The sequence below is a fragment of the Triticum aestivum genome, chromosome 1D (genome assembly GCF_018294505.1).
Source record: "Triticum aestivum cultivar Chinese Spring chromosome 1D, IWGSC CS RefSeq v2.1, whole genome shotgun sequence".
Classification (NCBI taxonomy): domain Eukaryota; kingdom Viridiplantae; phylum Streptophyta; class Magnoliopsida; order Poales; family Poaceae; genus Triticum; species Triticum aestivum.
This window is the reverse complement of record NC_057796.1, coordinates 26,084,644-26,110,455: the sequence shown is the minus strand read 5'-3', so window position 1 is coordinate 26,110,455 and position 25,812 is coordinate 26,084,644. Positions and strand designations below refer to the sequence as shown.

The 25,812-nt window shown below is 47.2% G+C and overlaps 1 protein-coding gene across 1 annotated transcript; it reads right to left on the bottom strand.

Annotated features, from left to right (window-relative positions):
• Positions 1-10,369: 10,369 nt before the first annotated feature.
• LOC123163905 (calcineurin B-like protein 7) lies at positions 10,370-13,039 on the bottom strand. The gene is made up of 6 exons (XM_044581312.1): positions 12,560-13,039; positions 12,324-12,394; positions 12,031-12,077; positions 11,851-11,941; positions 11,675-11,737; positions 10,370-10,744 (listed from the first exon to the last, which is right to left on the bottom strand). Exons 1-6 carry the CDS (start codon positions 12,594-12,596, stop codon positions 10,697-10,699), a joined length of 357 nt encoding a protein of 118 aa, XP_044437247.1. The 5' UTR covers positions 12,597-13,039; the 3' UTR covers positions 10,370-10,696.
• Positions 13,040-25,812: the final 12,773 nt, after the last annotated feature.

Below are 25,812 nucleotides of genomic sequence, written 5' to 3'. Positions count from 1 at the left end.
AAGCGCCGGCCTAAGCCATGGTGCAGGTAGTATAGCCAGGACCTCAAGGAGCATTTGGCAGCGGAGAGGCAAATCGAGGCCGCACGCGCGGATGAGGTCGCGATGGCTGCCATTCGTGCCGACCCCTAGATCTTGAAGAGCACCTTGCCATTTGCTAGCTACGCCGGTTAAGCATGCTCGGTTTACCCGTTGCGTGTGCTGCTCCTGCCTTTCCTTCACAAATTCTAGTGAATTATGCTATCTAATTTTACCATGCAATCTGTTGCTCTAGTGTATATGTTCTATATGTCGTGCAGTGTGGTGCTCACTTATTAACTGTTTTGTTAATTAGTTGTCGTCTTCAGTTAACTGTTTGGTTCAATTCTGTAAATGTGATGTTCAATTCTTCAGGCTGCAATTTTGTATTGTCTTCCATGTGAGAAATAAATCGAATTTATCTTTACAAAATTGTGGGTGCATTCTATTATTGTATACCATGTGAGGAATAAATTGAATTTGGCTATAGTAAATACATGAGAAACAAATACAATTGCTAAAATTGGTTGTAGTTAACTGCTTGGTTAACTGTCTGATCTTCTATTAGGAGTATGTTATATTGTGCAATGTGGTACTCAGTTAATGTTTGGTTCATTTGTTGTGGTGTTTAGTTAACTTCTTGGTTCAATTCTGCAATGCGATGTCCAATTGTCGTGGGTAAAATTTTGTATTGTTTTGCATGTGAGGAATAAATCAAATTTGGCTGCACTTAATACATGAGAAACATATACATGTGCTATATTTCCTAGTTCTTAATCATGCTTGGTTTGGATAAATGGGTTTTCCGTGTGGCTTGAATTAATCTGATGAATCTGCAATGTGATTATTTTTCATCAACATATTTTACTGATAGCATGCGAACCCTTACTTAACCTGATGACTAACTACCTTATATGTGTTGGAGGGAAACAATGGGAAGCACTGAGGTTTACAATCGAGGTTAGCACGTGCATGGTCCGTTGTCTAATAGCACATTATTGTGCAATTGCATGAACCATTCTAATATTTAGGTTTTTAACAATTTGGTCTTGCACATGTAGGTCCTGCTGTCAGAGGTTTTGATCCACTGTTCGACCCTTTTGCATATGGGGAAATGAGTTCTTCATGAATATCAGTCAAGTCAAGAAACTCAGAAAGATTGTTAGGATAAAGAAATTAGCGAAAAAAAACAACAAGATCTTTGTCTGCACAATGAAGAAGACACCAGTTCACTACAGGATGGTACTAACTATTATACCCTGCCTTTTTTATTCCTTTGCCCCATTTCCAATATAGAGAAGATATTTATGCACATCCTTGTTTTCAGGCCTTTCCAAAGCAGTTCACTGATGATTACCTCTCAAACCACCTGTATGGTCAGGAGGTGAGGAAGGTATTCATACAACTCCCACGGTTCAATATTGAAGTGTTCCTGAAGAGGACGAAGGATGGACGGTCAATCATCCACAGGAACTGGCCTAAAGTTACAAAGACCTTCAAAATCAATGAAGGCTCAATATTCACCTTCTGCTTCAGCAGTTTTCCGGATGAGATACATCTGTCTATGTACCATCTATGATGCTAATTTCGAAAGGTTATAGATGTTGCATGTGAAACTTGGTCCTGGTGTAGTTGTGTAATGGGGTAGCTGAGTGCTGAAGCTATATGATGTTGTACTCTGATGTATTTCAATTATGAAAATGAAATATATTGTGTGCTTAATATGAAATGTTAATTATATTAATGAATGGATTATGAATAATTGGATAATTAGCCTGCTAGTGGCGAATTAGCCTGCTAATTGGGTTTTGCTATTGCAAACGGTTGTTGAAAAAATACCGTGGGCGATGACCTCAGGCAACGCACACAGTTTCTAGGAATAAACCGTGTTGGATCAATGATCAATCACACACGACTTTCTCTTGAAAACTGTTTGTGTTAGGCCACCTTGCGCAAATGTTTACCACATCAAAATTATGTCTGATGGACAGCCTTTGCCACACAGTTTCTTCCACGGACCGTGTGTGATATATTCAATAACGCAAGCGATTTAACGGGAAAAATTGTGTGTGATGTACCTATGAACGAAAATGGTTTCCTTGGAGCGACTGTGTCGGATGTACATCCAACTGGAAACGTTTAGCGGGGACTGACTGTGTGGGATGTACTTGCAACCAGAAACAATTTTGCCGTATAATTGTATTTTTTAGCTCTACTGTACGTATTTCCGTAATTGAGCGCTCGCTGGTCGCACACGACCTCATTTTGCCGAACGTGTGTGCCAGGAGGGCATATCCCCGACGGTTTCTGGGTCGTGTGGGAAGGACCCCCCTATCGCCCACACTCACTTGGTGACTGTTCCAAATGCCGTCGCGGAAAGGGGTTAAAAACTATTTGTTTAGGAGCTCGTTATACTAGTGCGATGAACACGACTACGCAGTTTCTCCGTTCTGACCCAGCCGGTTGGCTGCCGACGAACAGGACGCCATCGCTGCCTCTCCATGTACACAAGCCCTGGCCGTACGTATGCGCGAGTAGGCGTTCGAGACCCCGCCCGTATGTATGTACGTGGTCGTATTTACTTTCTTGCACCCTGGCTGTACGTACGTGTACACGATATTGACGGGACTGCGTGACATACTACGTCTGCGCCTCTACTATGACACATGCCCTTCCTTACTCGGCCACGGTCCATCGCTGCAGCCTGCAGACAGACCGATTGTATGTACATACATGTTCGCGACCAGAATGACAATGCTACGTACGCTTCGACCAGGTGGGTCCCGACTGTCAGGGAGGATAAGGAGGCACTTCCTTGCATCCGAAGATATAGCTGGTGGGTCCCAGCTGTCAGGGGGAGAATCATATTTTTTGCACGTAATATGGACGCACTTCCTTGGGTGCGAAGATGTAGCTGGTGGGTCCCAGCAGTCAGGGGGGAAACGTTTTTTCTCCGTGAAATACGGTGGCCCGTCCGGTGGTTCCCTGCTGTTAGTTGGAGGAATCATTATTTTACACGTAATAAGGTTGCACTTCCTTGCTGCGGCCCTGGACCTAGCTGTCAACCTCTGCACGTATAGTACTCTTCCGATGGAAGTCGTTCCTTGACCACATTGACCACGCCACGCCGAGAGCACCAAGCGGTGGATGACGGCGAGGCCTACACTACAAAAAAATACACTTCCGTGATGATATGTGTTTGTCACAGTAGGTCGCGTTTTTTGTCATGCATGTACATCCATGACGATTTTATGACAGAATCAATATAATCATACCTGTGCTGTGGTAGAAGTGTTCCATGACATTACCAAAATTATCATCACGGAAGTGTCCACTTCCATGACGATAAATCCCGCGTCACAGAAGTGCTTTTGTCAAGGGCGACCGACACGTGGCATCCACCGTAACAGAACGCCGTCAAGCTATCGGGTCCGGTTTTGGATCCAATAACCCGTTAACAGCCTGGACCAATGGGGATTTTCCATGTGTAAAATCATCATTAGCCGCAGGAAACACGTTTTGCCTCACCGTTGGGACAGATGTCATCCACTCATTGGACAGGAGGCACCTATGATAGGTCGACACGTGGCACGACCCAACAGTGGCCCATTCCGGTGAAAAAGGCCGGCCCAGTAAAAATTAGCAGGCCGGGCCATATAAGGCCTACTTGTGTCAGGTCCATTTAAGCCCACGGCCCATACGAGATGTGCCAGTTCGGCCCGTCAACGGCCCGTTAAAGATTTGACACCATTGCAGCCCATCGTCAATTCGAGCCCGTTAACAGCCCGCTATATATTTGGGCTCAATATCGGCCCAATGAGATTTCGGCCTGTTAACGGCCCATTCAATGGATGGGCCAATTTTCAGGATGTACATCTTTCGGCCTTTTAGCGACCCATTTAAATGTTGGGCTAATTTCCGGCCCGGTGTGTCTTTCAGCCTGTTGACGGCCCATAAATCTGATGGGCCATTTGTAGTCGGACCTAAGTTTCGGCCTTTTGGGGGCCCATTTAAGTGTTGGGCCAATTTCCGGCCCGGTGTCACTTTCAGCCTGTTGACGGCCCATAAATCAGTTGGGCCATTTGTAGTCGGACCTGAGTTTTGGCCTTTTAGCGACCCATTTAAGTGTTGGGCCAATTCCCGGCCCTGTGTGCCTTTCGGCCTGTTAACGGACCATAAATGAGTTGGGCCATTTGTAGTCGGACCTTAGTTTTGGCCTTTTAACGGCCCATGCCCTTCATGGTCCAATACCAGCCCGGTTTCTTTTTCGGCCTGCTAAAGGCCCACAACACAGTTGGGCCATTTACAATACGACCTGACTTTCGGCCTCTTAGCGGCCCATGCTCTTCATGGTCCAGTACAAGCCCGCTGTCTCTTTCGGCCTGCTAAAGGCCTACAGTATAGTTGGGCCATATGTAGCCCAAACTTAGTAACGGCCTGTTAACGGCCCGTGAAATAAATTGGGCCCACCTGTTGCCCGCTTTGATGTCGGCCTGTTAACGACCCGGGAGGTAAGAGGGCCGACCATTAACTTTCGGCCTAGTAACGGCCCATTAACTTAATGGGCCCACTAAAGTTCGTACATGTCTTTAGGCCAAATTAGATAATTTGAGCCCATTACGACGAGCAATTATGCACAGGACCAAAACCGATCAAGCAAAGGTACGGCATACAGGGAATAACATTGCACATCCAGCATATATTACAGGAAATTACATCCACTGGGCAATCAAAGATTGATGCCAGTGCAAATAAATGAGCAGAACCTAACCATCTACAACGTCACAATCTGCAACCTCAGCACAGATGACGCCCATAAGCATGTGGGCAAGTTCTTGCTGCTTTGCTACACTGTCTCTGAAAACATTGATCAGTTGTTGTGTCGCACGACTCTGCACCTCTGATTCATCCACCATTTCCATCATTGCTTCAGCCATTAATTGGTTCACAAACATACATTTATTCCGTTGCATTCGAGACAGAGGATACTGAACAGATTCAGATGGCGATTTTGGCAGGCTTGTATTATTGATAGTGGAGAGTGTCTCGACCACTGCATCATAACATAAATTAGGACGGGAACCAAACAGATTAATCATGAGTTATTGCCATATTACCTGGCCTAGATTTACTGGAAAGAAACAATGGGGTTGCCTTGCTGTTTTCAGAGTTTGTCTTCTTATCTTCAGCAGCCTGCACAAAATTAACACACTAGCATTGCTATCATTGGCCAAGTCAGATAATAGGAAAGCAACATTGACACAACGAATGTTTGGGCAACTAGCCTACACCAAATTAACACAATATGGCACAACTATCATCAGCCAGGTAAGGTAATACGAAAGCAACATTGACACAATGAATGAATGGGCAACCAGAGAAGCACTACAATTCAGTAATGTGCGTGATATGAGATAGTACACTCATGCAGCTCAGTATGCAAAACTACCAGGCAGTTTTCCTTACAAAAATCAACATTGGCGCCTTTAACATTTTGCTACAACTAATTTTAGATCAGATAAAGGTTAGATTCACGCCGATTAACAAAATACATGTTGATGTAAAAATATAGTGATATACAACAGGTACTTACATCAGCATTGGAGCACAGAGAATTCCCGCAAGATATTTTCCTCGAATACGATCCCAATGGAGGAAGTTTTCTATCATTTAACCTTATTTTCTAAAAGAGAGATGGGTAAGAAACATGTAGAAAATATGATCAGTATGCTATAAAATTTCATGATGCGAGGATACGCACACGCTTCTTAGAATGGAGTTGACATTCTTTTGCTGGACTGGAGCGGACTAGTTCTTTGGCCACTAGAATCTGCTTATTATCAGTGGGAGTTGGGTTTCTCTGTGCTGGAGCAGTATCTATGAAAAATGGAGTTGGTTTATTATCTCCTGGCGTTTGGATCTATTGCAAAGACCTGGTTTGTAGCCCTTCAGATTCTAACATAGTCGTCTTCCCCTTGCATGCCTTATATAGAAGAATGGTGATTCTAGTTATAAAACATGTTACAGCAGAGATGGAATAGGTACCGAAGAATAGAAAGGCATGACATATTGACATGTATTCCCTCCATCCGGAAATAAATGGATCGGTCTAGGCATATTTTAGTTCTAGATACATCCAGTTTTATCCATTTCCGCGACATGTAATCCGGACGGAGGGAGTATGATGTAAGAGCTAGGGATACGACAGGCAACACAGTAAAAAAACACTAAAAACCCACTGCAGAACCAAAGTATCCAAACCCAATGATATGAGATAGTACACTCATGCAGCTCAGGATGCAAAACTACCAGGCAGTTTTCCTTACAAAAATCAACATTGTGGCATGTAATCATACATTTTGCTACAACTAAATTTAGATCAGATAGAGGTTGGATTCACACCGATTAACAGAATACTTGCTGATGTAAAAATATAGTGATATACAACAGGTACTTACATCTGCATTGGAGCATAGAGAATTCCTGCAAGAATCTTTCCTCACGTACGATACCAGTGTAGAAATTCTTCTATCTGTTAAGCTTATTTTCTAAAAGAGAGATGGGTAAGAAACATGTAGAAAATATGATCAGCATGCTAATAAAATTTCATGATGCAAGGATACGCACACGCTTCTTAGAATGGAGTTGACATATTTTTGCTGGACTAGAGCGGACTAGTTCTTTATCATTAGGAGTTGGGTTTCTCTGTGCTGGAGCAGTATCTATAAAAACTGGAGTTGGTTTATTATCTCCTGGCGTTTGGATCTTTTGCAAAGGCCTTGTTTGTAACCCTTCAGATTCTAACATAGTCGTCTTCCCCTTGCATGCCTTGTATAGAAGAGTGGTGCTTTAATTATAAAACATGCTACAACAGAGAGATGGAATAGGTAGTGAAGAATAGAAAGGCATGACATATTGACATGTATTCCCTCCATCCGGAAAAAAATGGATGGGTCTAGGAGTATTTCAGTTCTAGGTACATCCTTTTTTATCCATTTCGACAACATGTGATCCGGGCGGAGGGAGTATGGTTTAAGAGCTAGGGATACGATAGGACAACACAGCAAAAAAACACTAGTTGAATGTAAAACTGTATGCTAGCGGAATACGTACAGAAATAACTAAGGCAACATACACGTGTATGATTGGGAAACTAAGATGGCATTGCAATAGAGCACTAAAACAACACTTCAATGTAAAAAAACATGGTATGGTAGACAGATGAAGTACATACTGATGAATAACAATGCATAAGATATTCAGAAGCATGATGTCCAAATTAAGCAGATGCCATTGCGATAGAGTAGAATGACAATACTTGACTTTGAAAACATGTTATCATGAATGGAATAGGTACTGAAAAACAGGAAGGCATGACATATTTACATGCATGATCAGCATGCTAAGCACATGGCATTGCAACAGAGTAGATACACTCCAGGACATTATATGCATGTTGTACCCATATCACATGCCAATTTAGAGCAAGGACCTTGTGGGTGAAGAGGATTCATCATCTTTCTGCAATTCTTTTGAAGAACTGCCTTTACATGTTCCATCATATTGGGTATCATTGACATCAAGTTTATTGGCCTTTACATAGCTCCATGAGGTTCTTGTGGATATACCAGTGTGTGCAATTATATCTGACATGCATGGAAGCCAACTAGTAGTTAGATTTATGTAATGAGTGCCTGTAGGAGACGACATAAATAGCAGGACTGGGGTTAACTAGGAGCAACAGGTCTCATAAACTAAAGGAAGAACACGGATGAAAGCTACAGAATATGTATCGTTTGTACTCGAGATTAACTAGATGGCACACAAAAGTATTAAAGAACAACATAGGTATTACTAGAAGTGGTATAATACTATAATCACCAGCCTGTGGGATAGCATTGGCTGATGGATGATAACTATGGAACAGCGTTACCTAAAGAACAAGTATCTTAGCTGAACTATGGAACAACGTTAACTCCTGAACAAGACCCGTAAGAGATCAGCATGAATATACAGTGAAATGTGATGATCTATTTTCCATGCTTAGATGAATAACAAAGCCATAAATGTTGCACACAAGTAAGATGAGGGTACAACCTATCTGGCTGCCATCCATAGGAGTGAGCATCATGTGCTGACTTGTCGATGGCCCTGCAGTTGTTGTGACTGTCCATGTCGGGCCCGCGCATTCAATGCAGGGAACTGTTGAGTGGGGACTATAGCTCCCTTCTGGTGTATGCTTCCCTTGTTGGAGTAGCTGCGGTGAGTCGGAAGACGGTGTCTCTGAAGATGCAGATAACGCATAATGTTAAGAACGACATATCTCTTTGATCTGAAGAAATACACAAAGAGATCAACAGCAAGGTACGAGAGTGGTCACACGTCTGTTGACTGAAGACTAAATTGGGGTCACACGATTTTCTTTATTTTGGTACTGTCCGATCTACGCCCGATGGCTTGATGGCCGTCTTGTGCCTCCCGGCTAACACTGTTCGGAATCTTCCCCGAAGAGCCAGCGACCAACGGCAGAGCAGCCTGCCTCCGCCGTCCGTGGCCCTGGCCAAAACCCCGCTCCCCGCCCCACCGCACTGCCGTGGTTGCGCCGCCCCCGGGCCAATCCACAAAGACTCCCCGTCATCCAGATCCGGCGGAGGCAGTACTTTCAACCCATGCAACTCTAAAAGATAGCCATCTAAGCGCTGCTTCCGCGGCGAACTTGCGGCCCCGCACCCTTACGTTAGACACCAGCCAACCGACAGCCTAGGAGCTCCGCCGCCTCGAGGGGTGCTGCTTCCCATTGGGAATCGATTGACCCAGAATAAAAATTCAAACAACTGACGCCTAAATAAACTGATTTGAGATGAGGGTGCGACCTATCTGGCGACATGGTGAAGTAGGCAGGTCCAGCTGCCGAGTCAGTGAGGCTGACGCGGTTGCGGTGGCGACCGGAAGCAGGGAAACAACGATGTCACGACGGTCGACGGCTACGGGGAAGCAGCGCCGGGACTCTGGACAGATCCGAAGTTGGAGCCGCTCCGGCGCCGTGAACAATGGCGGGGGTGAATCGGCTCCGGTACGGTTCACGCGGCCGTCGGCAGCTCCAGCAGCACGGAGTAAGAGGCACACGGCCCAGTGCACGACGACAAATGGACAGCGTCTCCGGCATTAGGGAGGAGGGCGGCTGTGAAATTGGTGCGATGAGGGCGCACTGGAGGAGGGGCTGATGTTTCGCGGCTCGGGAGAGAACCATGTCTTACAGACGCATTTGTCTAAAATGTGAGGGGGAGTTACAGTTCTACCCCTGCCTTTAGGCTTCTCGGCTTGGGTCTGTGTATTAAGGGTCGGGGATAGTAGAGTAACTTTGCTTCTCCGCAAATAGTGGGCGGGAGCGATTTTGGGCGAGGAGGGCGTGTTTTGAACTACAGATTTTGGGCGCATATCTCTCTCTCTCTCTCCCTCTCCATCTCCCTCTCCCTCCATCTCTCTCTTTGTGTGTGTGTGTGGGGGGGGGGGGTCTTTCTAGTTCGCATGCATATATACTCCATCTATAGGTCTCTCTCGCACACTATGTATGATACTCTAGCTAGTCCAAGCTAGATATCTTGGGTGCACTCATCGTACGCACACAAATTCCTTAGCTCTTTGCCCGTAACTCTCTCACCCACCACTCTGTCGTCTTGGAGCTCTTCCCCCCTCTCTCAAACTCTCCATCTACCTGGGTCACACATACACATGCATGTCTCACTCGCACTCGATAGGCCCATCTAAAACTCTATCTCTCTCCCTCGTTCTCTCTCCATCTCACACGCACACACACACAATCTCATGCCTAGCTAGCCAAGTATGATGGTCTCTCACTCAATTGTAGGCACACGCAGTCCCCCCCATATGTATATGACTAGCTAATCTTAGTTTCCATCACAAACATGTGCATGGTCTATCTCGATTTCTCTCGGGGCATCTTTCTATCACGCACGCACCTCCCTCGATCTCCCACCCATATAGTCCCCACACGATCTCGAGGGGATCTCTCTATCACAAACAACCCTCTCTCCCTCCCCATGCGTCCATGTCCTCCATGTGTCCCTCTCGACCTTTGTTCCTTGTTGGTCAGACCTCTATTGGACATGTGCTACAGGCAGGGCCGTCTCCAGAAATTCGGGGCCCCGGGCGAAAACCAAAAAGGGCCCAAAATTTTGAACAATTAATATAATAGAAGAATTAATGTGCATAAAGCACAGTCTCAATATATTGTATAACTAGATGATTCCCCGCGCGTTGCTGCGGAACATTTTGTAAGAATCAATTGAGTAGCAACCTGAATAGAGGTAGTTCAAATGAGGTGCCAGGCAACTGGTAGCATGCTTAAAATCATAGATGTTGTCCTATCCGTAGGAGAAACAAAGTAAACTAAGCCAATCAACTCATCCATGTTGATACTATAAAAATGGTAAATTAGGTCGCTTGAACTTAAAAGCTAAACAAAGGATGAAACAAAATTTACCCAACCAAATGATCAAATAGGGAGGGCAGGGCGTGACTGTTGTATGCATGTATAGGGTGCCAGCAGCCCCGTTTGAGCCCCCCCGCAGGAAATTTTCTCGTCAAATACTTGTATATTAATGGGAGCAGCAACAGTACTATGCAGTAAGAACCACCGAATCGTCCTAGAACCTTGCCATCAGCAGAAAATCATCCGACACTTGCAACAGATGGGCTCTGACCAAATCTGAAAATAAGCTTGTCATCCAAGACATATATGGTATCACAGTTGTCGAATGTAAATGTAACATGTAATAGATAGAAGCAATCAGAATCATATTAACATGCTCTCTAAATAAGTATGCAGCCTAACAGAATTTGTATATGATAACTCGGTGCAAAAATTTAATTCAGATATGGGTGCTTGTGCTCTCTAAATAAGTATTGAGACTAACAGAACATGCATATGATAACTTTGTCAAAAATAAAATTAGATATGGGACCTTATGTACTAATGCGAGTAGCTACGAGGGAGAGAAAAGGCAGGAGTGTCGTAGGGTTTTAGCATAGGCCATATAAAAATGTCATAGGATGCCAACATGCATGCATGTATATTAGCTTTTGAGAAAAACCTATGACATTCAGATATGACCTCTTCATATTCAACACGGCAGTGATCTTTGATAGGTTGCCAACAGGCATGCATATATATTAGCTTTTGAAAAAATCCCCCAATAAGTATGTACAAAAATAAACACAACCTAGGAAATGGAGAATTGATGAAAGTAAACTGAACTTGATGTAGCTGTTTACATAAGCCTGAACTTCATGTAGCTGTTTACAGAAGCCCATGTGTATCCCGCATATAAGTAATTTGGAAGCCTATGTGCAGAGAAATAAACACGAATAATGTATCCATGTTGCACAAAGTGGCGTTTTTCTTCTTCTAAGCAGAAGCACTTCTATCTATTTAAGAATAAGAACGTTAGGTTTATTTATTATTCAAAAAACAGAGGTTGATTAGGACAAATTGATTGTCATGCATGGACCTGAGGAGCAAACAAAAATAAACCTAAATTCAAGGGCCAAGAGGTGCATGTTGAATCAAATTTTAGGTGCTTAGCTAATTCATATTTCTGAATTTTTTGCTCTCTGAATATCAGTGAATAATTCTTACCGTAAATCGCATATACCAATAATTTTGTAGCGCAGGTTGAGAGTGAATGACATAGTTATGACCCTGCATCACAACATAGTGAGATGTCAGTTAAGACTAAGAGTCATGTTCTCAAGCATTGTTTATGAAAGCTGAAAATATAGATGTACTTATTCTGGGTATGAGAGAGTCATAACTAGCGCAGGTGCTTCAGCGAGATTTTTTTTACTTCTGAACACTTTCCATTCATCAGGATCTATCCTCCCATTTTCGTTCAAGTGTGCCTCCCTGAATGTTTGTTGGAATTTAAGTTAGCATAAACATATAGATAGTTTTAGTGCTTCTTGCGCAACAACATTCATCTAGATGTGGTGTACCTGCTTGTCCACAATCTGTTCGACATCATCATCAAAAAGATGTAGGCCTGATTCATTCATGATTAACATACCCAAACTGTCAAATTGTAAAGGTAGTGTGCACGCTACACTTGGCGGATATAATGGGTTTCGTGTTACTTCTTCAATGAACCAAAGAGTACTGACAGAGCTGGAGGATAAGCATCTAAATGGACAAATCGCAGTGTATGGTGGTATGCCCAAAACATCTTGAAGTGGTCTGATCAGTTGTCAGGATTATGTGCAGAATAATTCAGTAAATAAAAGATACATACCTCTTCATATTCAACGCTGTTGCTGATGCCTCGCAGATCCAATAGTCTGAATGCAACTACGAGAAGGACATCTTCAAATATGAAATAGGGAAACGAATATATAAATACAAGTCATCTCAAATCGTATATGGCAGCCTACTATTACTTGAATATCTACACATAGTCAAACACACGCAGTCACACACTGAAAAAAGGTAGGAACCAAAGAAAGAAGGTGAGGGAGAAAGAGCCTGAACTGAAGTTGTCCCAATCTCCAACGGTGCTCCTCGGCATGGTCCGCGGCGGCGGACAGCACCCTTCCCCCACGGCGTTCCCGAGAGGCGGACGACATCTAGCATTAGCGGGACTCCTTTCTCTTCGCTCAACGGCTGCAGCTCTGCAACCGGCACTGCGTGCTTGCCGACGAGGCACGCGGCGTTGAACGGCAGGAGGATCATGCCAGCAACAACATCAAGTCCGTCTCCTCGTCTGCTTGTGCCACTCGGCTCGTCGATGGGTGGTGATCGATTTGGTATGGACTGGTGGGCGCAGGAGGCGGCGACTCGCACCGGTGCCAGATTTGATAGGCGAACCAAAAAGATGAAGCAGCGGAGGCCTAATTTGTTGGGAAAAGGAGTGGAAGGGGAAGGGGAACAGGCTGCCCATAATCTGGCCGCTGCGTTCCTGCTGTGTTCTTGGAGATGAGAAGCCAAGGAGGTGGAGTGACGTGGAGCCAACGCAAGGGATGGAGAGACGACTGTTCTGTTCGCTGGCCAAGCAGTAATGAAGGATGGAAAGAGGCATCGGTGGGCAGGGTCCTACCGGCAGTAACTGAAGCAAACGTGGCTGCTTTCTATTATGATGGGTCCCGCATGTAAGCCTCTAATGAAACGCTGATGTGGCAGTGTTGCTGATGTGGATAGGCTGCATGTCAAGAGAAATAACATAGTGGGGATGAACTATTTAGGTATTATAAATTTTAAGTCTGTTTTATTTTGTACAATATTTAGACATATATCAAACATGCATGCTAAAAAAAGATTGAATTGCAAAAAACCACCACATTTAAAGTTCTTATCCGGAATTGCCACCATATTTCTTGAGTGCCCCAAAAATCCACCTCTTTTTTTGTTAATTTTCTTAATGAACACTGATGACCGATCTGGGCCAAATTAATCCGATTTCTGACAGCTGGGCCCGCCTATAACTGTTGACATGGCATAAAATGGTCAACACCATTTGTTGACTGTCAAATTAGACATGGGGCCCACCAATTGTGCCATTTCCACAAGCACCTTGTGTGTAGGTGTAGTGCATCGCCGGAGCAGCATGCCATGGCACAAGGAGCGCGGCGATGAGGACCTGCTCACCGTACCCGACGCTCCGATGGGCTTGGTCATGAACCCGTGGCGGCAACAAGGAACGGGGCACCTAGTCCCGCCGCTGGCCCTCCACCCTCCGGATTCCGCCGATGCGGCTGATGATGGGCTCGATGCGCTCCTTAATCCCTGAGAGGTCTGCATCGCCCGGCAAGCTGTCCAGCTCGGCGTCGAAGTCGAGGTCGGGGTTCCAGAAGGACAGCTTGGTGAGGACCTTGGTCATGGCGCCCAGGCAAATTAGCCGGGACTCGTCGGCCAAGGAGCTTGCCCAGTTCGACTTGAGCTGCTCCAAGGCCCCGAGAACAACCTCGAAGAACAGGGCCATCTTGGCGTTGGTGGTCCCGCTGCGCTCTGGGGTGTACCTCGCATTTGGCATCCCCATGGTAGCTAGCTGCGCGGTGATCCTGCCGGCGACATCCTCGAGGCGGCCGATCCAGCGGTTCTAACCATCCACGAAATCCTTGTGGGTGGCGGCCTCATCCTTCCGCAGCTGCTTCTCGGTCTCCAGCTCCTTGGACAGAGTCCCCTCCCGGGCTTTGGCCTTCGTCAGCATCCCCTCGAGGCTTTCCAGCTCCAGCGTGAGGTCTTTGATGGACTATTGGCCTCGGAGAGCTCCCCGGCCTTGCTGATGGCCGCGCCATGCGCCTCCGTCAGGGCGACGTTGAGCGTGTCCTTCTCATGGGACAGCTTTAGGGCCTGCTCCTTCAGCCCGTCCCGCTCCGCCTCCAGCTCCTTCACCTTGCCGGCGTGAACTAGAGCCTGGGCATCGAGCGCCTCTCTGTGTCTCTGCTCCAGCTCTTGGGTCCGCTGCAAGACAAGCTTCTCCACCTCTTCATCCTTGCCACGGAGCGTGGTGGCGAGCCTCTCCTCGCGCGCGGCAAGGTCCTCCTCCTGGGAGTTCAGTGTGGCCTCGTGCTGGGTCCGGGCGGCTTCGGCAGCGGCAGCCAAGTTCTTTGCCGTCTCTTGGGCCTTCTCGATAGCGGCTAGCTTCATGGTGAGCTCCACGTCACGCTTGGCCAGCTCGCCCTGGGCGGCCTTCAGCTTGTCACGAGCCTGGCGAAACCAGTCCTGCTTTTCGGCGACGCGCTTCTGGAGGTCTGCCTCCGCCTTCTCCACCACCGCCGCCCTGGACTTAACCTTGTCCAAACGGGCGCGCTGGAGCGTCTGGAGCTTCCGGAAGCTGGCGCCCATGGCTTGGAGCAGCCGCTCCTCCTGAGGGCCGTCACCACCAATGCTCAGCTCGTCACGACCTCGAGCCCGGCGGCAGCAAGCACTTCGTCGTCGAACACCTCCCCCTCGATGGGTGTCCTGGTGCTCGACGCGCCTGGGAGGTGGACGAACAAGTCATCACTCACCCTCAGGTACTTGCCGGAGCCAGAAGCAACAGAGGAAGAAGGCTGGTCATCAGCCACCTCCTCCTCCTCCTCGGCAGTGGCCGTGCCGGCCTCCCCGGCCGGCCCCTTGCCGGCCTCCTCATCGGTGGCCTGGCCGGCCTCCCCGGCAGGCCCTTTTGCGGCGTCCTCAGCAGCGCCCCTGGCGGCCGCCTCGGCGGTGATCTTCTCGGCCTCCGTCGCGGCGTTCTTGGCCACGTCCTCGATGATGGTGTCCAGGTCCTCCCGGTCCGGCGAGAGAGGATCTGGATATCACGAAGAGGGTGGGGGTAAAGCCCAGATCAAAGATTCAAAAAGAAGAGAAAAAGCAGGGACGAAGGGCGAGCGACTTACCAGTGCCAGGCTGAGAAGCAGAAGTCCCCTCCCCGCCAACATTTGGCGCCGAGGCAAAGCCGCCAGCGCCCAAGTTCTCCTCCTCCTCCTCCATGTGCGTGGGCTCGGCGCTTGGCGCCCTTGCCGGAGACGCCCCTCGGGGCGGCGTGTTGGGAGTAGCTCTCTGCGGCTCCTCCTGCTGCCGCTCTCCTCCTGCGCACCCGCCAAGGTCAGCACCAGAGTGTCATACCCCTAACATATGCCGACGAGGGGATAGTAATGAACTTACGCTGGGGGCTGCTGTCCGGGCTGCTTAACACCACCAGTGGCGCCTTTGAAGTACCAGCCGGGGGCTGGCCGCTCGCCGAGGCCTTGGCCCTCTTCACTCTCTGGGCCAGCGTCTCCACGTCCCTGCAAAGACGAAGACAAGTCAAGACAAGCGGTACAGATCGAGGGGACGGAGATGACGGGAAGAGCGGGATGCTTACTCGTCATCCACCTCCTCCTCTGTTGCCTTCCTCTTCCTCCTCAGGCTGAGAGATCCGAGGTCAAAGGAGAGAGGCGCCCGGCGTCTGCCGGGGGAGGAGAGGGAGGCAGGGTCTGCGCACGCCTGGACGAAGAGGAAGCAGATGCTTTCTTCTTCGCCAGCGCGGCCTTCACCACCTTCTTCGCCGCCGCGGTTCTCGTCCGACGCATGGACTCCTCCGGAGATTTTGGCCGCCGCGCAGCCTTGACGAGGAGGACCGGCTCACCGGAAGCGGCCCGACGCAGGACTCGTTTTCTCCCCGAGGCCGGAGGGTCGACAGCCCCGGCCTCCTCCTCCGTCGACTCGTCGGCCGCGTCTTCAACAAGAGGAGCCCCGGTGCCGGCGCTGCTGGCCTCCCAGACGACCTCTGCCCACCTGGCGAGCTCCTCCTCCTCCGCGGCCATCGCGTCCTTGTCCTCCACGCCGCCTGCGCTGCCGGCTTCCTCGGCGAGCTTCGCCTCCTCCTCGGCGGCCACCACCCTGGCGGCAATGTAATCCAGCTCTGCCTGGGAGGTGTCCTGGATAAGTCGCGGCTCGGCGGTGACGTACCCCTCGTGCAAGGTGTCGAAGAATTCCTGCACTTGGAGCTCGTCCGGCTCGACCCAGCTCGGGTCAAGGCCGTGCGCGTTGAAGTCCGGGATCATGGCAACGATCTCGGACCGGCGAGAATTGTTGCACAGCGGGACCACTCCCGCCAGCAACTTGAAAGTGGGCTCTTTAGCGACCTTGCCGGCCCTCGCAGCGTCCCTCGCGGCCTTGCCGGACCGCTCGACCTCACCATCGTCATTTACCTCGAGCTGGAAGATCCGTTGGCAGAGATGGGCGTGCCTCAGCACCGTCAGGTTGTGGTCGAGGCTGGGGCGAAGCCTCATGATGTCAGCGGCATTCGTGAAAAGCGAGGACGGCCTCCCCTTGCTGTGCATAGGAGCCATTCGGCGGCGGATGAAGTCCGCCCGATCATTTCGAGGGTGAGCCCGGCCTGGGTGAGCCGAAGGATCCTGGTGATGGCAATCGTGAGCTTTGCGTCGTCGGCGTCGACGTCGCCCCAGTCGTTTCCTCGGACTGGCGGCTCCCGGCGAACCTCGCAGAATGCTGGCGGGTTCTCCTCCTCAATCCAGCACCACCGGCCCCGCCACTCTTCCCACCTCTCCTTCGTGGCGCCCTCCGAGTACGCCCCCTTGGCCCTCGAAATCCAGGCGACGCAACCAGAGATGGCGCCCCCTTTTTGGATCTGAGGGGAGAAGTAATGGCGAAAGAGCGCCGTGTTGGGGTGCACCCCGGAGAAGCCCTCACAAAGGTGTGCGAAGAGAGCCATGCACGCCACGGCATTCGGAGTGAAATCCAGAAGGCGGAAGCCATAGGTGTGCATGATGTCCTTGAAGAAATCAAAGAAGTGGGACAAAGCCTGCAGGAGAAGTAGTCGACGAAGAAGGGGTATCGATTTGGGGCGGCCCCGGCGCTGGTAGGGACGACGCACGTGGCTGGATGCCCCGTCGTTTCTCCCCCCGTCTTCACCCCCCACAGGGCTTTGAAGAACTCCCGAAGCTCGGGCACGCCGACCGTCGAAGGGAAGTAGGCGAACTGCGCCTGTCGCGCCACCAGCTTGCTCTCCGGCTGCTCGGCCGCCCCTGGCACTCCCCTGCCTCTGGTGGATTTGGGCGCCATGGCGGCTGCGAGAAGCAAGAGGGCAGAAGATGGCCGAAGCGCAACGATGGTGGACGAAGAGGGGGGGGGGACACGAGAAGGAGGAAGAGAGGGGGGGGGACACGAGAAGGAGGAAGAGAGGGGGCGGCGATTCCAAGATTGGAGAAGATGCAGGGAGGGGGGTAAAGTGAGCAGCGCGCCCGCGGTTATTCCTTTTTACGGGGAAGGCACGGGCCACCTCCTTTCCCATTAACTATGATACGACACATGCGTGCGGGAACCTTCCCACGCATGCCCCCCCACGTCACGCACGCTCCTTGATAACCCACACGTCACGCACGCTCCTTGATAACCCCCACGTCACGCACGCTCCTTGATAACCCACAAGTGTAGGGGATCGCAACAGCTTTCGAGGGTAGAGTATTCAACCCAAATTTATTGATTCGACACAAGGGGAGCCAAAGAATATTCCCAAGTATTAGCAGTTGAGTTGTCAATTAAACCACACCTGGATAACTTAGTATCTGCAGCAAAGTATTTAGTAGCAAAGTAATATGGAAATAATGGTAACGGTAGCAAAAGTAATATTTTTGGGTTTTGTAGTGATTATAACAGTAGCAACAGAAAAGTAAATAAGCGAAGAACAATATGTGAAAAGCTCGTAGGCATTGGATCAGTGATGGATAATTATGTCGGATGCGATTCCTCATGCAATAGTTATAACCTAGCGTGACACAGAACTAGCTCTAGTTCATCAATGTAATGTAGGCATGTATTCCGAATATAGTCATACGTGCTTATGGAAAAGAACTTGCATGACATCTTTTGTCCTACCCTCCCGTGGCAGCGGGGTCCTAATGGAAACTAAGGGATATTAAGGCCTCCTTTTAATAGAGAACCGGACCAAAGCATTAGCGCTTAGTGAATACATGAACTCCTCAAACTACGGTCATCACCGAGAAGTATCCCGATTATTGTCACTTCGGGGTTGTCGGATCATAACACATAATAGGTGACTATAGACTTGCAAGATCGGATCAAGAACTCACATATATTCATGAAAACATAATAGGTTCAGATCTGAAATCATGGCACTCGGGCCCTAGTGACAAGCATTAAGCATAGCAAAGTCATAGCAACATCAATCTCAGAACATAGTGGATACTAGGGATCAAACCCTAACAAAACTAACTCAATTACATGATAAATCTCATCCAACCCATCACCGTCCAGCAAGCCTACGATGGAATTACTCATGCACGGCGGTGAGCATCATGAAATTGGTGATGGAGGATGGTTGATGATGACGACGACGACGAATCCCCCTCTCCGGAGCCCCGAACGGACTCCAGATCAGCCCTCCCGAGAGAGATTAGGGTTTGGCGGCGGCTCCGTATCGTAAAACGCGATGAAACTTTCTGTCTGATTTTTTTCTCCGCGAAACTGAATATATAGCATTGGAGTTGAGGTCGGTGGAGCTCCAGGGGGCCCAGGAGACAGGGGCGCGCCCAGGGGGAGAGGGCGCGCCCCCACCCTCATGGACAGGGTGTGGGCCCCCTGGCCTTGATTCTTTTGCCAGTATTTTTCTTATTTTCCAAAAATAATCTCCGTGGATTTCCAGTTCATTCCGAGAACTTTTGTTTTCTGCACAAAGATAACATCATGGCAATTCTGCTGAAAACAGCGTCAGTCCGGGTTAGTTCCATTCAAATCATGCAAATTAGAGTCCAAAAGAAGGGCAAAAGTGTTTGGAAAAGTAGATACACTGGAGACGTATCAACTCCCCCAAGCTTAAACCTTTGCTTGTCCTCAAGCAATTCAGTTGACAAACTGAAAGTGATAAAGAAAAACTTTTACAAACTCTGTTTGCTCTTGTTGTTGTAAATATGTCAAGCCAGCATTCAAGTTTTCAGCAAAGATTATGAACTAACCATATTAACAATAACACTTAGGTCTCATGTTTACTCATATCAATGGCATAATCAACTAGCGAGCAATAATAGTAAAACTCGGATGACAACACTTTCTCAAAACAATCATAATATGATATAACAAGATGGTATCTCGCTAGCCCTTTCTGAGACCGCAAAACGTAAATGCAGAGCACCTTTAAAGATCAAGGACTGACTAAACATTGTAATTCATGGTAAAAGAGATCCAGTCAAGTCATACCCAATATAAACTAATATTAATGCATGCAAATGACAGCGGTGCTCTCCAGCGAGTGCTTTTTAATAAGAAGGTGATGACTCAACATAAAAGTAAATAGATAGGCCCTTCGCAGAGGGAAGCAGGGATTTGTAGAGGTGCCAGAGCTCGGTTTTAAAATAGAGATAAATAATATTTTGAGCGGTATACTTTCACTGTCAACGCAACAACCAAGAGATGGCAATATCTTCATGCTACATACATTATAGGCGGTTCCCAAACAGAATGGTAAAGTTTATACTCCCCCTCCACCAACACGCATCAATCCATGGCTTGCTCGAAACAACGAGTACCTCCAACTAACAAGAGTCCCGGGGCAGTTTTGTTTGCAATTATTTTGATTTGATTTGCTTAAAGCATGGGACTGGGCATCCCGGTTACCAGCCATTTTCTCGTGAATGAGGAGCGGAGTCCACTCCTCTTGAGAATAACCCACCTAGCATGGAAGATACAGACAACCCTAGTTGATACATGAGCTGCTCGAGTATACAAAACAGAATTTCATTTGAAGGTTTGGAGTTTGGCACATACCAATTTACTTGGAACGGCAGGTAAGTACCGCATATAGGAAGGTATGGTGGACTCATATGGATTAACTTTGGGGTTTACGGAATTTGGATGCACATGCAGTATTCCCGCTTAGTACAGGTGAAGGCTAGCAAAAGACTGGGAAGCGACCAACTGAGAGAGCGACAACAGTCATGAACATGCATTAAAATTAATCAACACTGAGTGCAAGCATGAGTAGGATATAATTCACCATGAACATAAATATCATGAAGGCTATGTTGATTTGTTTCAACTACATGCGTGAACATGTGCCAAGTCGAGTCACTCAATTCATTCAAAGGAGGATACCATCCCATCATACCACATCACAATCATTTTAATAGCATGTTGGCACGCAAGGTAAATCATTATAAACTCATAGCTAATTAAGCATGGCATAAGCAACTATAATCTCTAAATGTTATTGCAAACATGTTTATTCATAATAGGCTGAATCAGGAACGATGAACTCATCATATTTACAAAAACAAAAGAGGTCGAGTTCATACCATCTTCTCTCATCTCAATCAGTCCATCATATATCGTCATTATTGCCTTTCACCTGCATGACCGAACGGCGTGTATAATAATAGTGCACGTGCATTGGACTAAGCTGGAATCTGCAAGCATTCAATTCAAGAGAGAAGACAAAGTAGTATGGGCTCTAAGTTAAATCAACAATCATGCATATAAGAGCCACTAAACATTTTCATTATAGTCTTCTACTCTCGACCCCAAAGAAAAGAAAAGAAATAAAACTATTTACACGGGAAAGCTCCCAACAAGTAAAAGAAGAACGAGAAATCTTTTTGGATTTTCATTTTAATTCTACAAGCATTGAAATTAACTAACTAATGTTTTTGGTTTTCTTAAAGTTTATCAAACACACAATAAGAAAACTAGAAAAAGAAATTAAACTAGCATGGATAGTACAATGAAAAAGGTATGAGCACCGACAACTACAATAAGTGTGTGAACATGAATGTAAAGTCGGTGAGAAATACGTGCTCCCCCAAGCTTAGGCTTTTGGCCTAAGTTGGTCTATGCCCAAGGATCGCGGCTACTCTCTTCGGTGTAATGAGGAGCGTCATCGTATTGCCACTGATTAGCGATCTCCTCTGGATCCCACTGATAACAGGATGGACGATAAGGGTCCAGTGGAGGTTCCGGCTCAGGCTCTGGAGCGGATGTCTGGCCTCGATGCGTGTACACAGCCTCTGGCAAGACAAGGTAATCGCGTGCAGTTAAATCAAACAATGAAGGCGCAGGCAGGGTAATAATCTCATTGTGTTTCTTATTAAATCTCAGGTTATACAGAAGCATCTTATCATCGTTGTCAACAATAAACTCATGCGCTACCATGCTTCTGTAATCTAAAAAGGTCGAGGGCAGCAGTGTTTCATCTTTCTCATAATGCCTAATAGGTATCTCAAAATGTCTAGCAAGGCGTGCGGCATAGATACCTCCAAAAATGGGGCCCTTTGTACGGTTTAGGCTCAGCCGTTTAGCAATCACGGCACCCATACTAAAACTATTATCACCAAACCAGGCATGGAACAGAATAATGATATCAGGAACACTGTCCACTATTTCCACGACCAATTAAGCATCAACTAGCAAATATGGCAAAGTAGCGTAAAACAGGAAAATGTATGCTAGTGATTCTCGCATCGGAACCCTTCCTCGGTTCCTCTACAGTAATGGTGTTAATAAAACCTGCCACATCTTTACGATGTGGTTCATCTAAGCTGCCCTCAAATGGTATTCTACAAACTGCGCAAAAATCATGTAATGACATTTCCTTAGCCTCATCATATAAATGAAAAGATACTGAAGGAGGTGAATTCTTAGGATGATAGTAAAAGTTTTGCACGGAAGTATTGGTAAGTAAGAGATACTATTCGATCCGGTCGTGGAGGAAGTTGGTGAGTCCCGCAGTTTCAGCCAATAAATGAAAATCTTCATAAATCTCGGCTGCTCTCAAGAAATTATCACATGGCCACTCACACGACCTTACTTCCTCTACGCGAGGAAGATTATACTTGGCCTTTTCTTTCTCCTTAGCTTGTTTATCCTTAGAGCTTTGACTAGAAGAGCCCCTCAATAACCTCCTCATCATTTTCTGAAAATTTCTGAAGTTTTTAGTAACTTCAAAATAAAAGTGAATCAAACTAAACAAGATTGATAGCAACTACTCCTACAAGTGCCTAGAGCCTATATCATGCATTAGAATTACTTGGGACCTCATAAATTTGACATGCAAGCTCAAGAACAGGGTCACCTATGCAGCAATAATTTGCAATGAATAAATCACTAGAACAAAAACTAATTGGACCAATGGAGGAGTGACATACCAAGCAACAATCTCCCAAAGCAGTTTTTCGAATGGAGCTTTGAGCAAGGAGATCGAAAAATCGCAGCAAAGTGAGCTAGAACTCATGCTTGAGCTGGATGGGGATTTTTTGGGAGGAAGATGGAGTGTGTGGGTGCAGGAATAAGTGGAGGGGGGCCACCGTGGGCCCACGAGATAGGGGGGCGCGCCTTGGACCCTCGTGGGCAGGTGCTTACCCCCCTGCTGTGTTCTTAGTGCCTAAAATCCTCAAATATTATAGAAAAAATCATACTAAATTGGCAGGGCATTTGGAGCACTTTTATTTTTGGGATATTTTTTATTGCATTGGAAAATTCAGAAAACAGACAGATAATACTATTTTTGCTTAATTTATTCTAAATAACAGAAAGTAAAAACAGGGTATAGAAGGTTATGCCTTCTAGTTTCATCCATCTCATGATCATCAAAATGAATCCACTAACATGGTTGATCAAGTCTGGTTAACAAACTCATTCCGAATAACACGGAACCGGAGAAATTTCGAATAGCACTAGGTTACCTCAATGGGGATATGCCTACAATAAGAATATCATACTTTTTCTTGACAGTTGGAAGAGGAAATTCAAAACCTCCAATAATAATAGTTGGAATATTTCCAATAGAATTGATGTTGTGAACTCGGTTGTTTCCTCAGAAAGTGTACCATATGCTCATTACCATTAACATGAAAAGTGACATTGCCTTTGTTGCAATCAATAACAGCCCCTGCAGTGTTCAAAAAAGGTCTACCAAGGATAATCGACATACTATCGTCCTTGGGAATAAGAATAACAAAGTCCGTTATGATAGTGACATTTGCAACCACAATAGGCACATCCACACAAATACCGACACGTATAGCAGTTGATTTGTCAGCCATTTGCAAAGATATTTCCGTAGGTGTCAACTTATTCAATTCAAGTGTCACAGCCCCAGATCAGCCCTTCCTTGATTTTTCTTGCATCCATGCATCATGTTTAAATTCAAATGAAATTTGAATTGAGGAATTTTCAAAGCCTCATAAACCTTTTAAAAATGATCAACATTAAAATCTTCTCAAAGAAGCCCAAGAAAATGTTCCTGTTAAACCTTGAAAAATATTGGCAAGAATAAAATTCAAACCAATATTTTTGGAAGGTTTAACATATTTATTTTGGGCCTTTGAATTAATCCAATAAATATTTGAATTGGATCTATATTTATTATATAATAAATATATGTTCAATAATTGTGAAAATTGTTGTGTGGCTTTGGATAAGACCACTTAGCTTACATAATTATTTCCATGAAGTTTCAAATTGATTTGGTATTTAGATCAAATCAAAACAAACAGCCGAAAATTAGAAAATAAAAAACAGGGAATAAAAGAGAGAGAGAAGGACTACCTGGCCCACCTACCTGTAGCCGGCCCAGCTCACTGGCCCAACCCACCTCCACCTCCCCTGTCGTCTTCCTCCCCTGCCAGGAGGATGGCGCATGCCCAACGCGCGCACGCACGCGCCCCGGCCACCTCCTCCCTCCCAGCCTGCCTGGCTCCCCCTCGACGCGCCTAGACGACGCCAGCGCGACGCTTGGACGCCTCGGACCCCTCTCACTCTTCCCCGTGGCCCTCTCCCCTCTGCCCCCTCTCTCTCACCCGCACATCCGAGCGCCACCGTCGCCGCCGATCGCCGTAGTCACGCCCACCGGCCCTCCCTCACCCAACTAATGTGTCCAGAAGCTCCGCCTCGACGCCCTCATCCTCCCCGTCGACCCACTCGACGCCAGACGTCTCAAAACACCGTCCCCGACCTCTTCTTCATCGTCGGCCGCCGCGGATCCCCATCGTCGACTCGTCTCCGTCCGGCCTTCCCCGAGCTCGAAGAGGCCACCGCTGCAACCGCCGTGAGCCCCTCATCCCAACCCCTCTCTCCCCACCGTCGATTTCTTCCTCTAACCCCACTAACCACCACGGCCGAAGCTCGCCGCCGCCGTGCCTCGTCGCTGACATGGCTAGAGCCACAGTGGCTCGAAGCCAAGCTCACCGCTGTGCTCAACGCAGCACCAGGAGGCTGTAGCCAACACCAGCTCCACCTCCCGTGCACCGTAGCGCCGAACCCAACCCCGCCCGTACTCCGACCGCCGCCACGAGCTTGACTCCGGCGAGCTCGCTCCATCCCAGCCCCTCCCGTCTGCCCTAGCAGATGGGCGCGAACGCCAGCTCGCCGTATAGCCAAACCCCGCCCCAAACAGCTGCCTGTAGCGCGAGCCCGAGCAACTCCGGCGACCCTCCGCCGTCGGCTTTGGTCGCCGGCATTAAGCCGCCGATGTGGCACACTTAATTAGCCTAATGACAACCTAATTGACCTCTTAGGTCACTGACACCGGGCCCCCCCGATGGGTCAAAGCTGAGTTAACGCGGGGTTAAACCGGAGTTTAACACTGTCTCAATGACATGCGGGTCCCACCATCAGGTTTGACCGTGGTTGACTGCTGACGTCACTATGACACACTACTGACGTCATAAATACATTTGCTGGGATTTTCTTATTTAGAAATAAATCTGAAAATTCCAGAAAATGTTTAAAACTTCTAAAAATCATAGAAATTATTCTGTAACTCCAAATGCAAAGATTTATATATGAAAAATGATTAGAAAAATCCAATCTATCCATCTGTAACATTTTCATGCATGTTAGAACAACTTATGGCTGCTGTTTGGACCAAATCATATAAATGGCATTTAAACCCTCACATATGAAGTTCGAATTTGAACCTAAGGTTCAAGGGATAATTAGATTTATGCCCCTAGTTGTGTCCCGCTCGTCTGTTTTACCCCTAATTCCCAAAAGTCACTGGTTCTGTCCAAGTCACTTTGCTCCTCTTATGCTTTTGCCCTTTGACCGTTTCACCGTTAGTTTGAAAACTTCATAACTAATTCATACTAAATCATAGGTTCAAACCAACTCCATTTAATATGTTGCTAGTTGCACTAGCTCAAAACACATTCATATTGCCATGTCATAGCATGCATCATATTGCGCATTGCATTGATCGTGTTTCTTCTCTGTTTGCCGGTGTTGTCCCCTCTCAGTAGACGTTGCTTCGACGATGCGATCGATGACACCGATGAAGAGCTATACTATCTTCA

What these genes read in the sequence shown, in the direction of transcription:
- LOC123163905 (XM_044581312.1), bottom strand. Translation starts at nt 12,596, where the DNA reads ATGCCGAGGAGCACCGTTGGAGATTGGGACAACTTCA. An exon ending in AACAGATTGTGGACAAGCAG is followed by an intron (nt 11,942 to 12,030) that starts GTACACCACATC and finishes ACAAACATTCAG; the next exon opens with GGAGGCACACTTGAACGAAA. An exon ending in TCGCTGAAGCACCTGCGCTA is followed by an intron (nt 11,738 to 11,850) that starts GTTATGACTCTC and finishes GTTGTGATGCAG; the next exon opens with GGTCATAACTATGTCATTCA.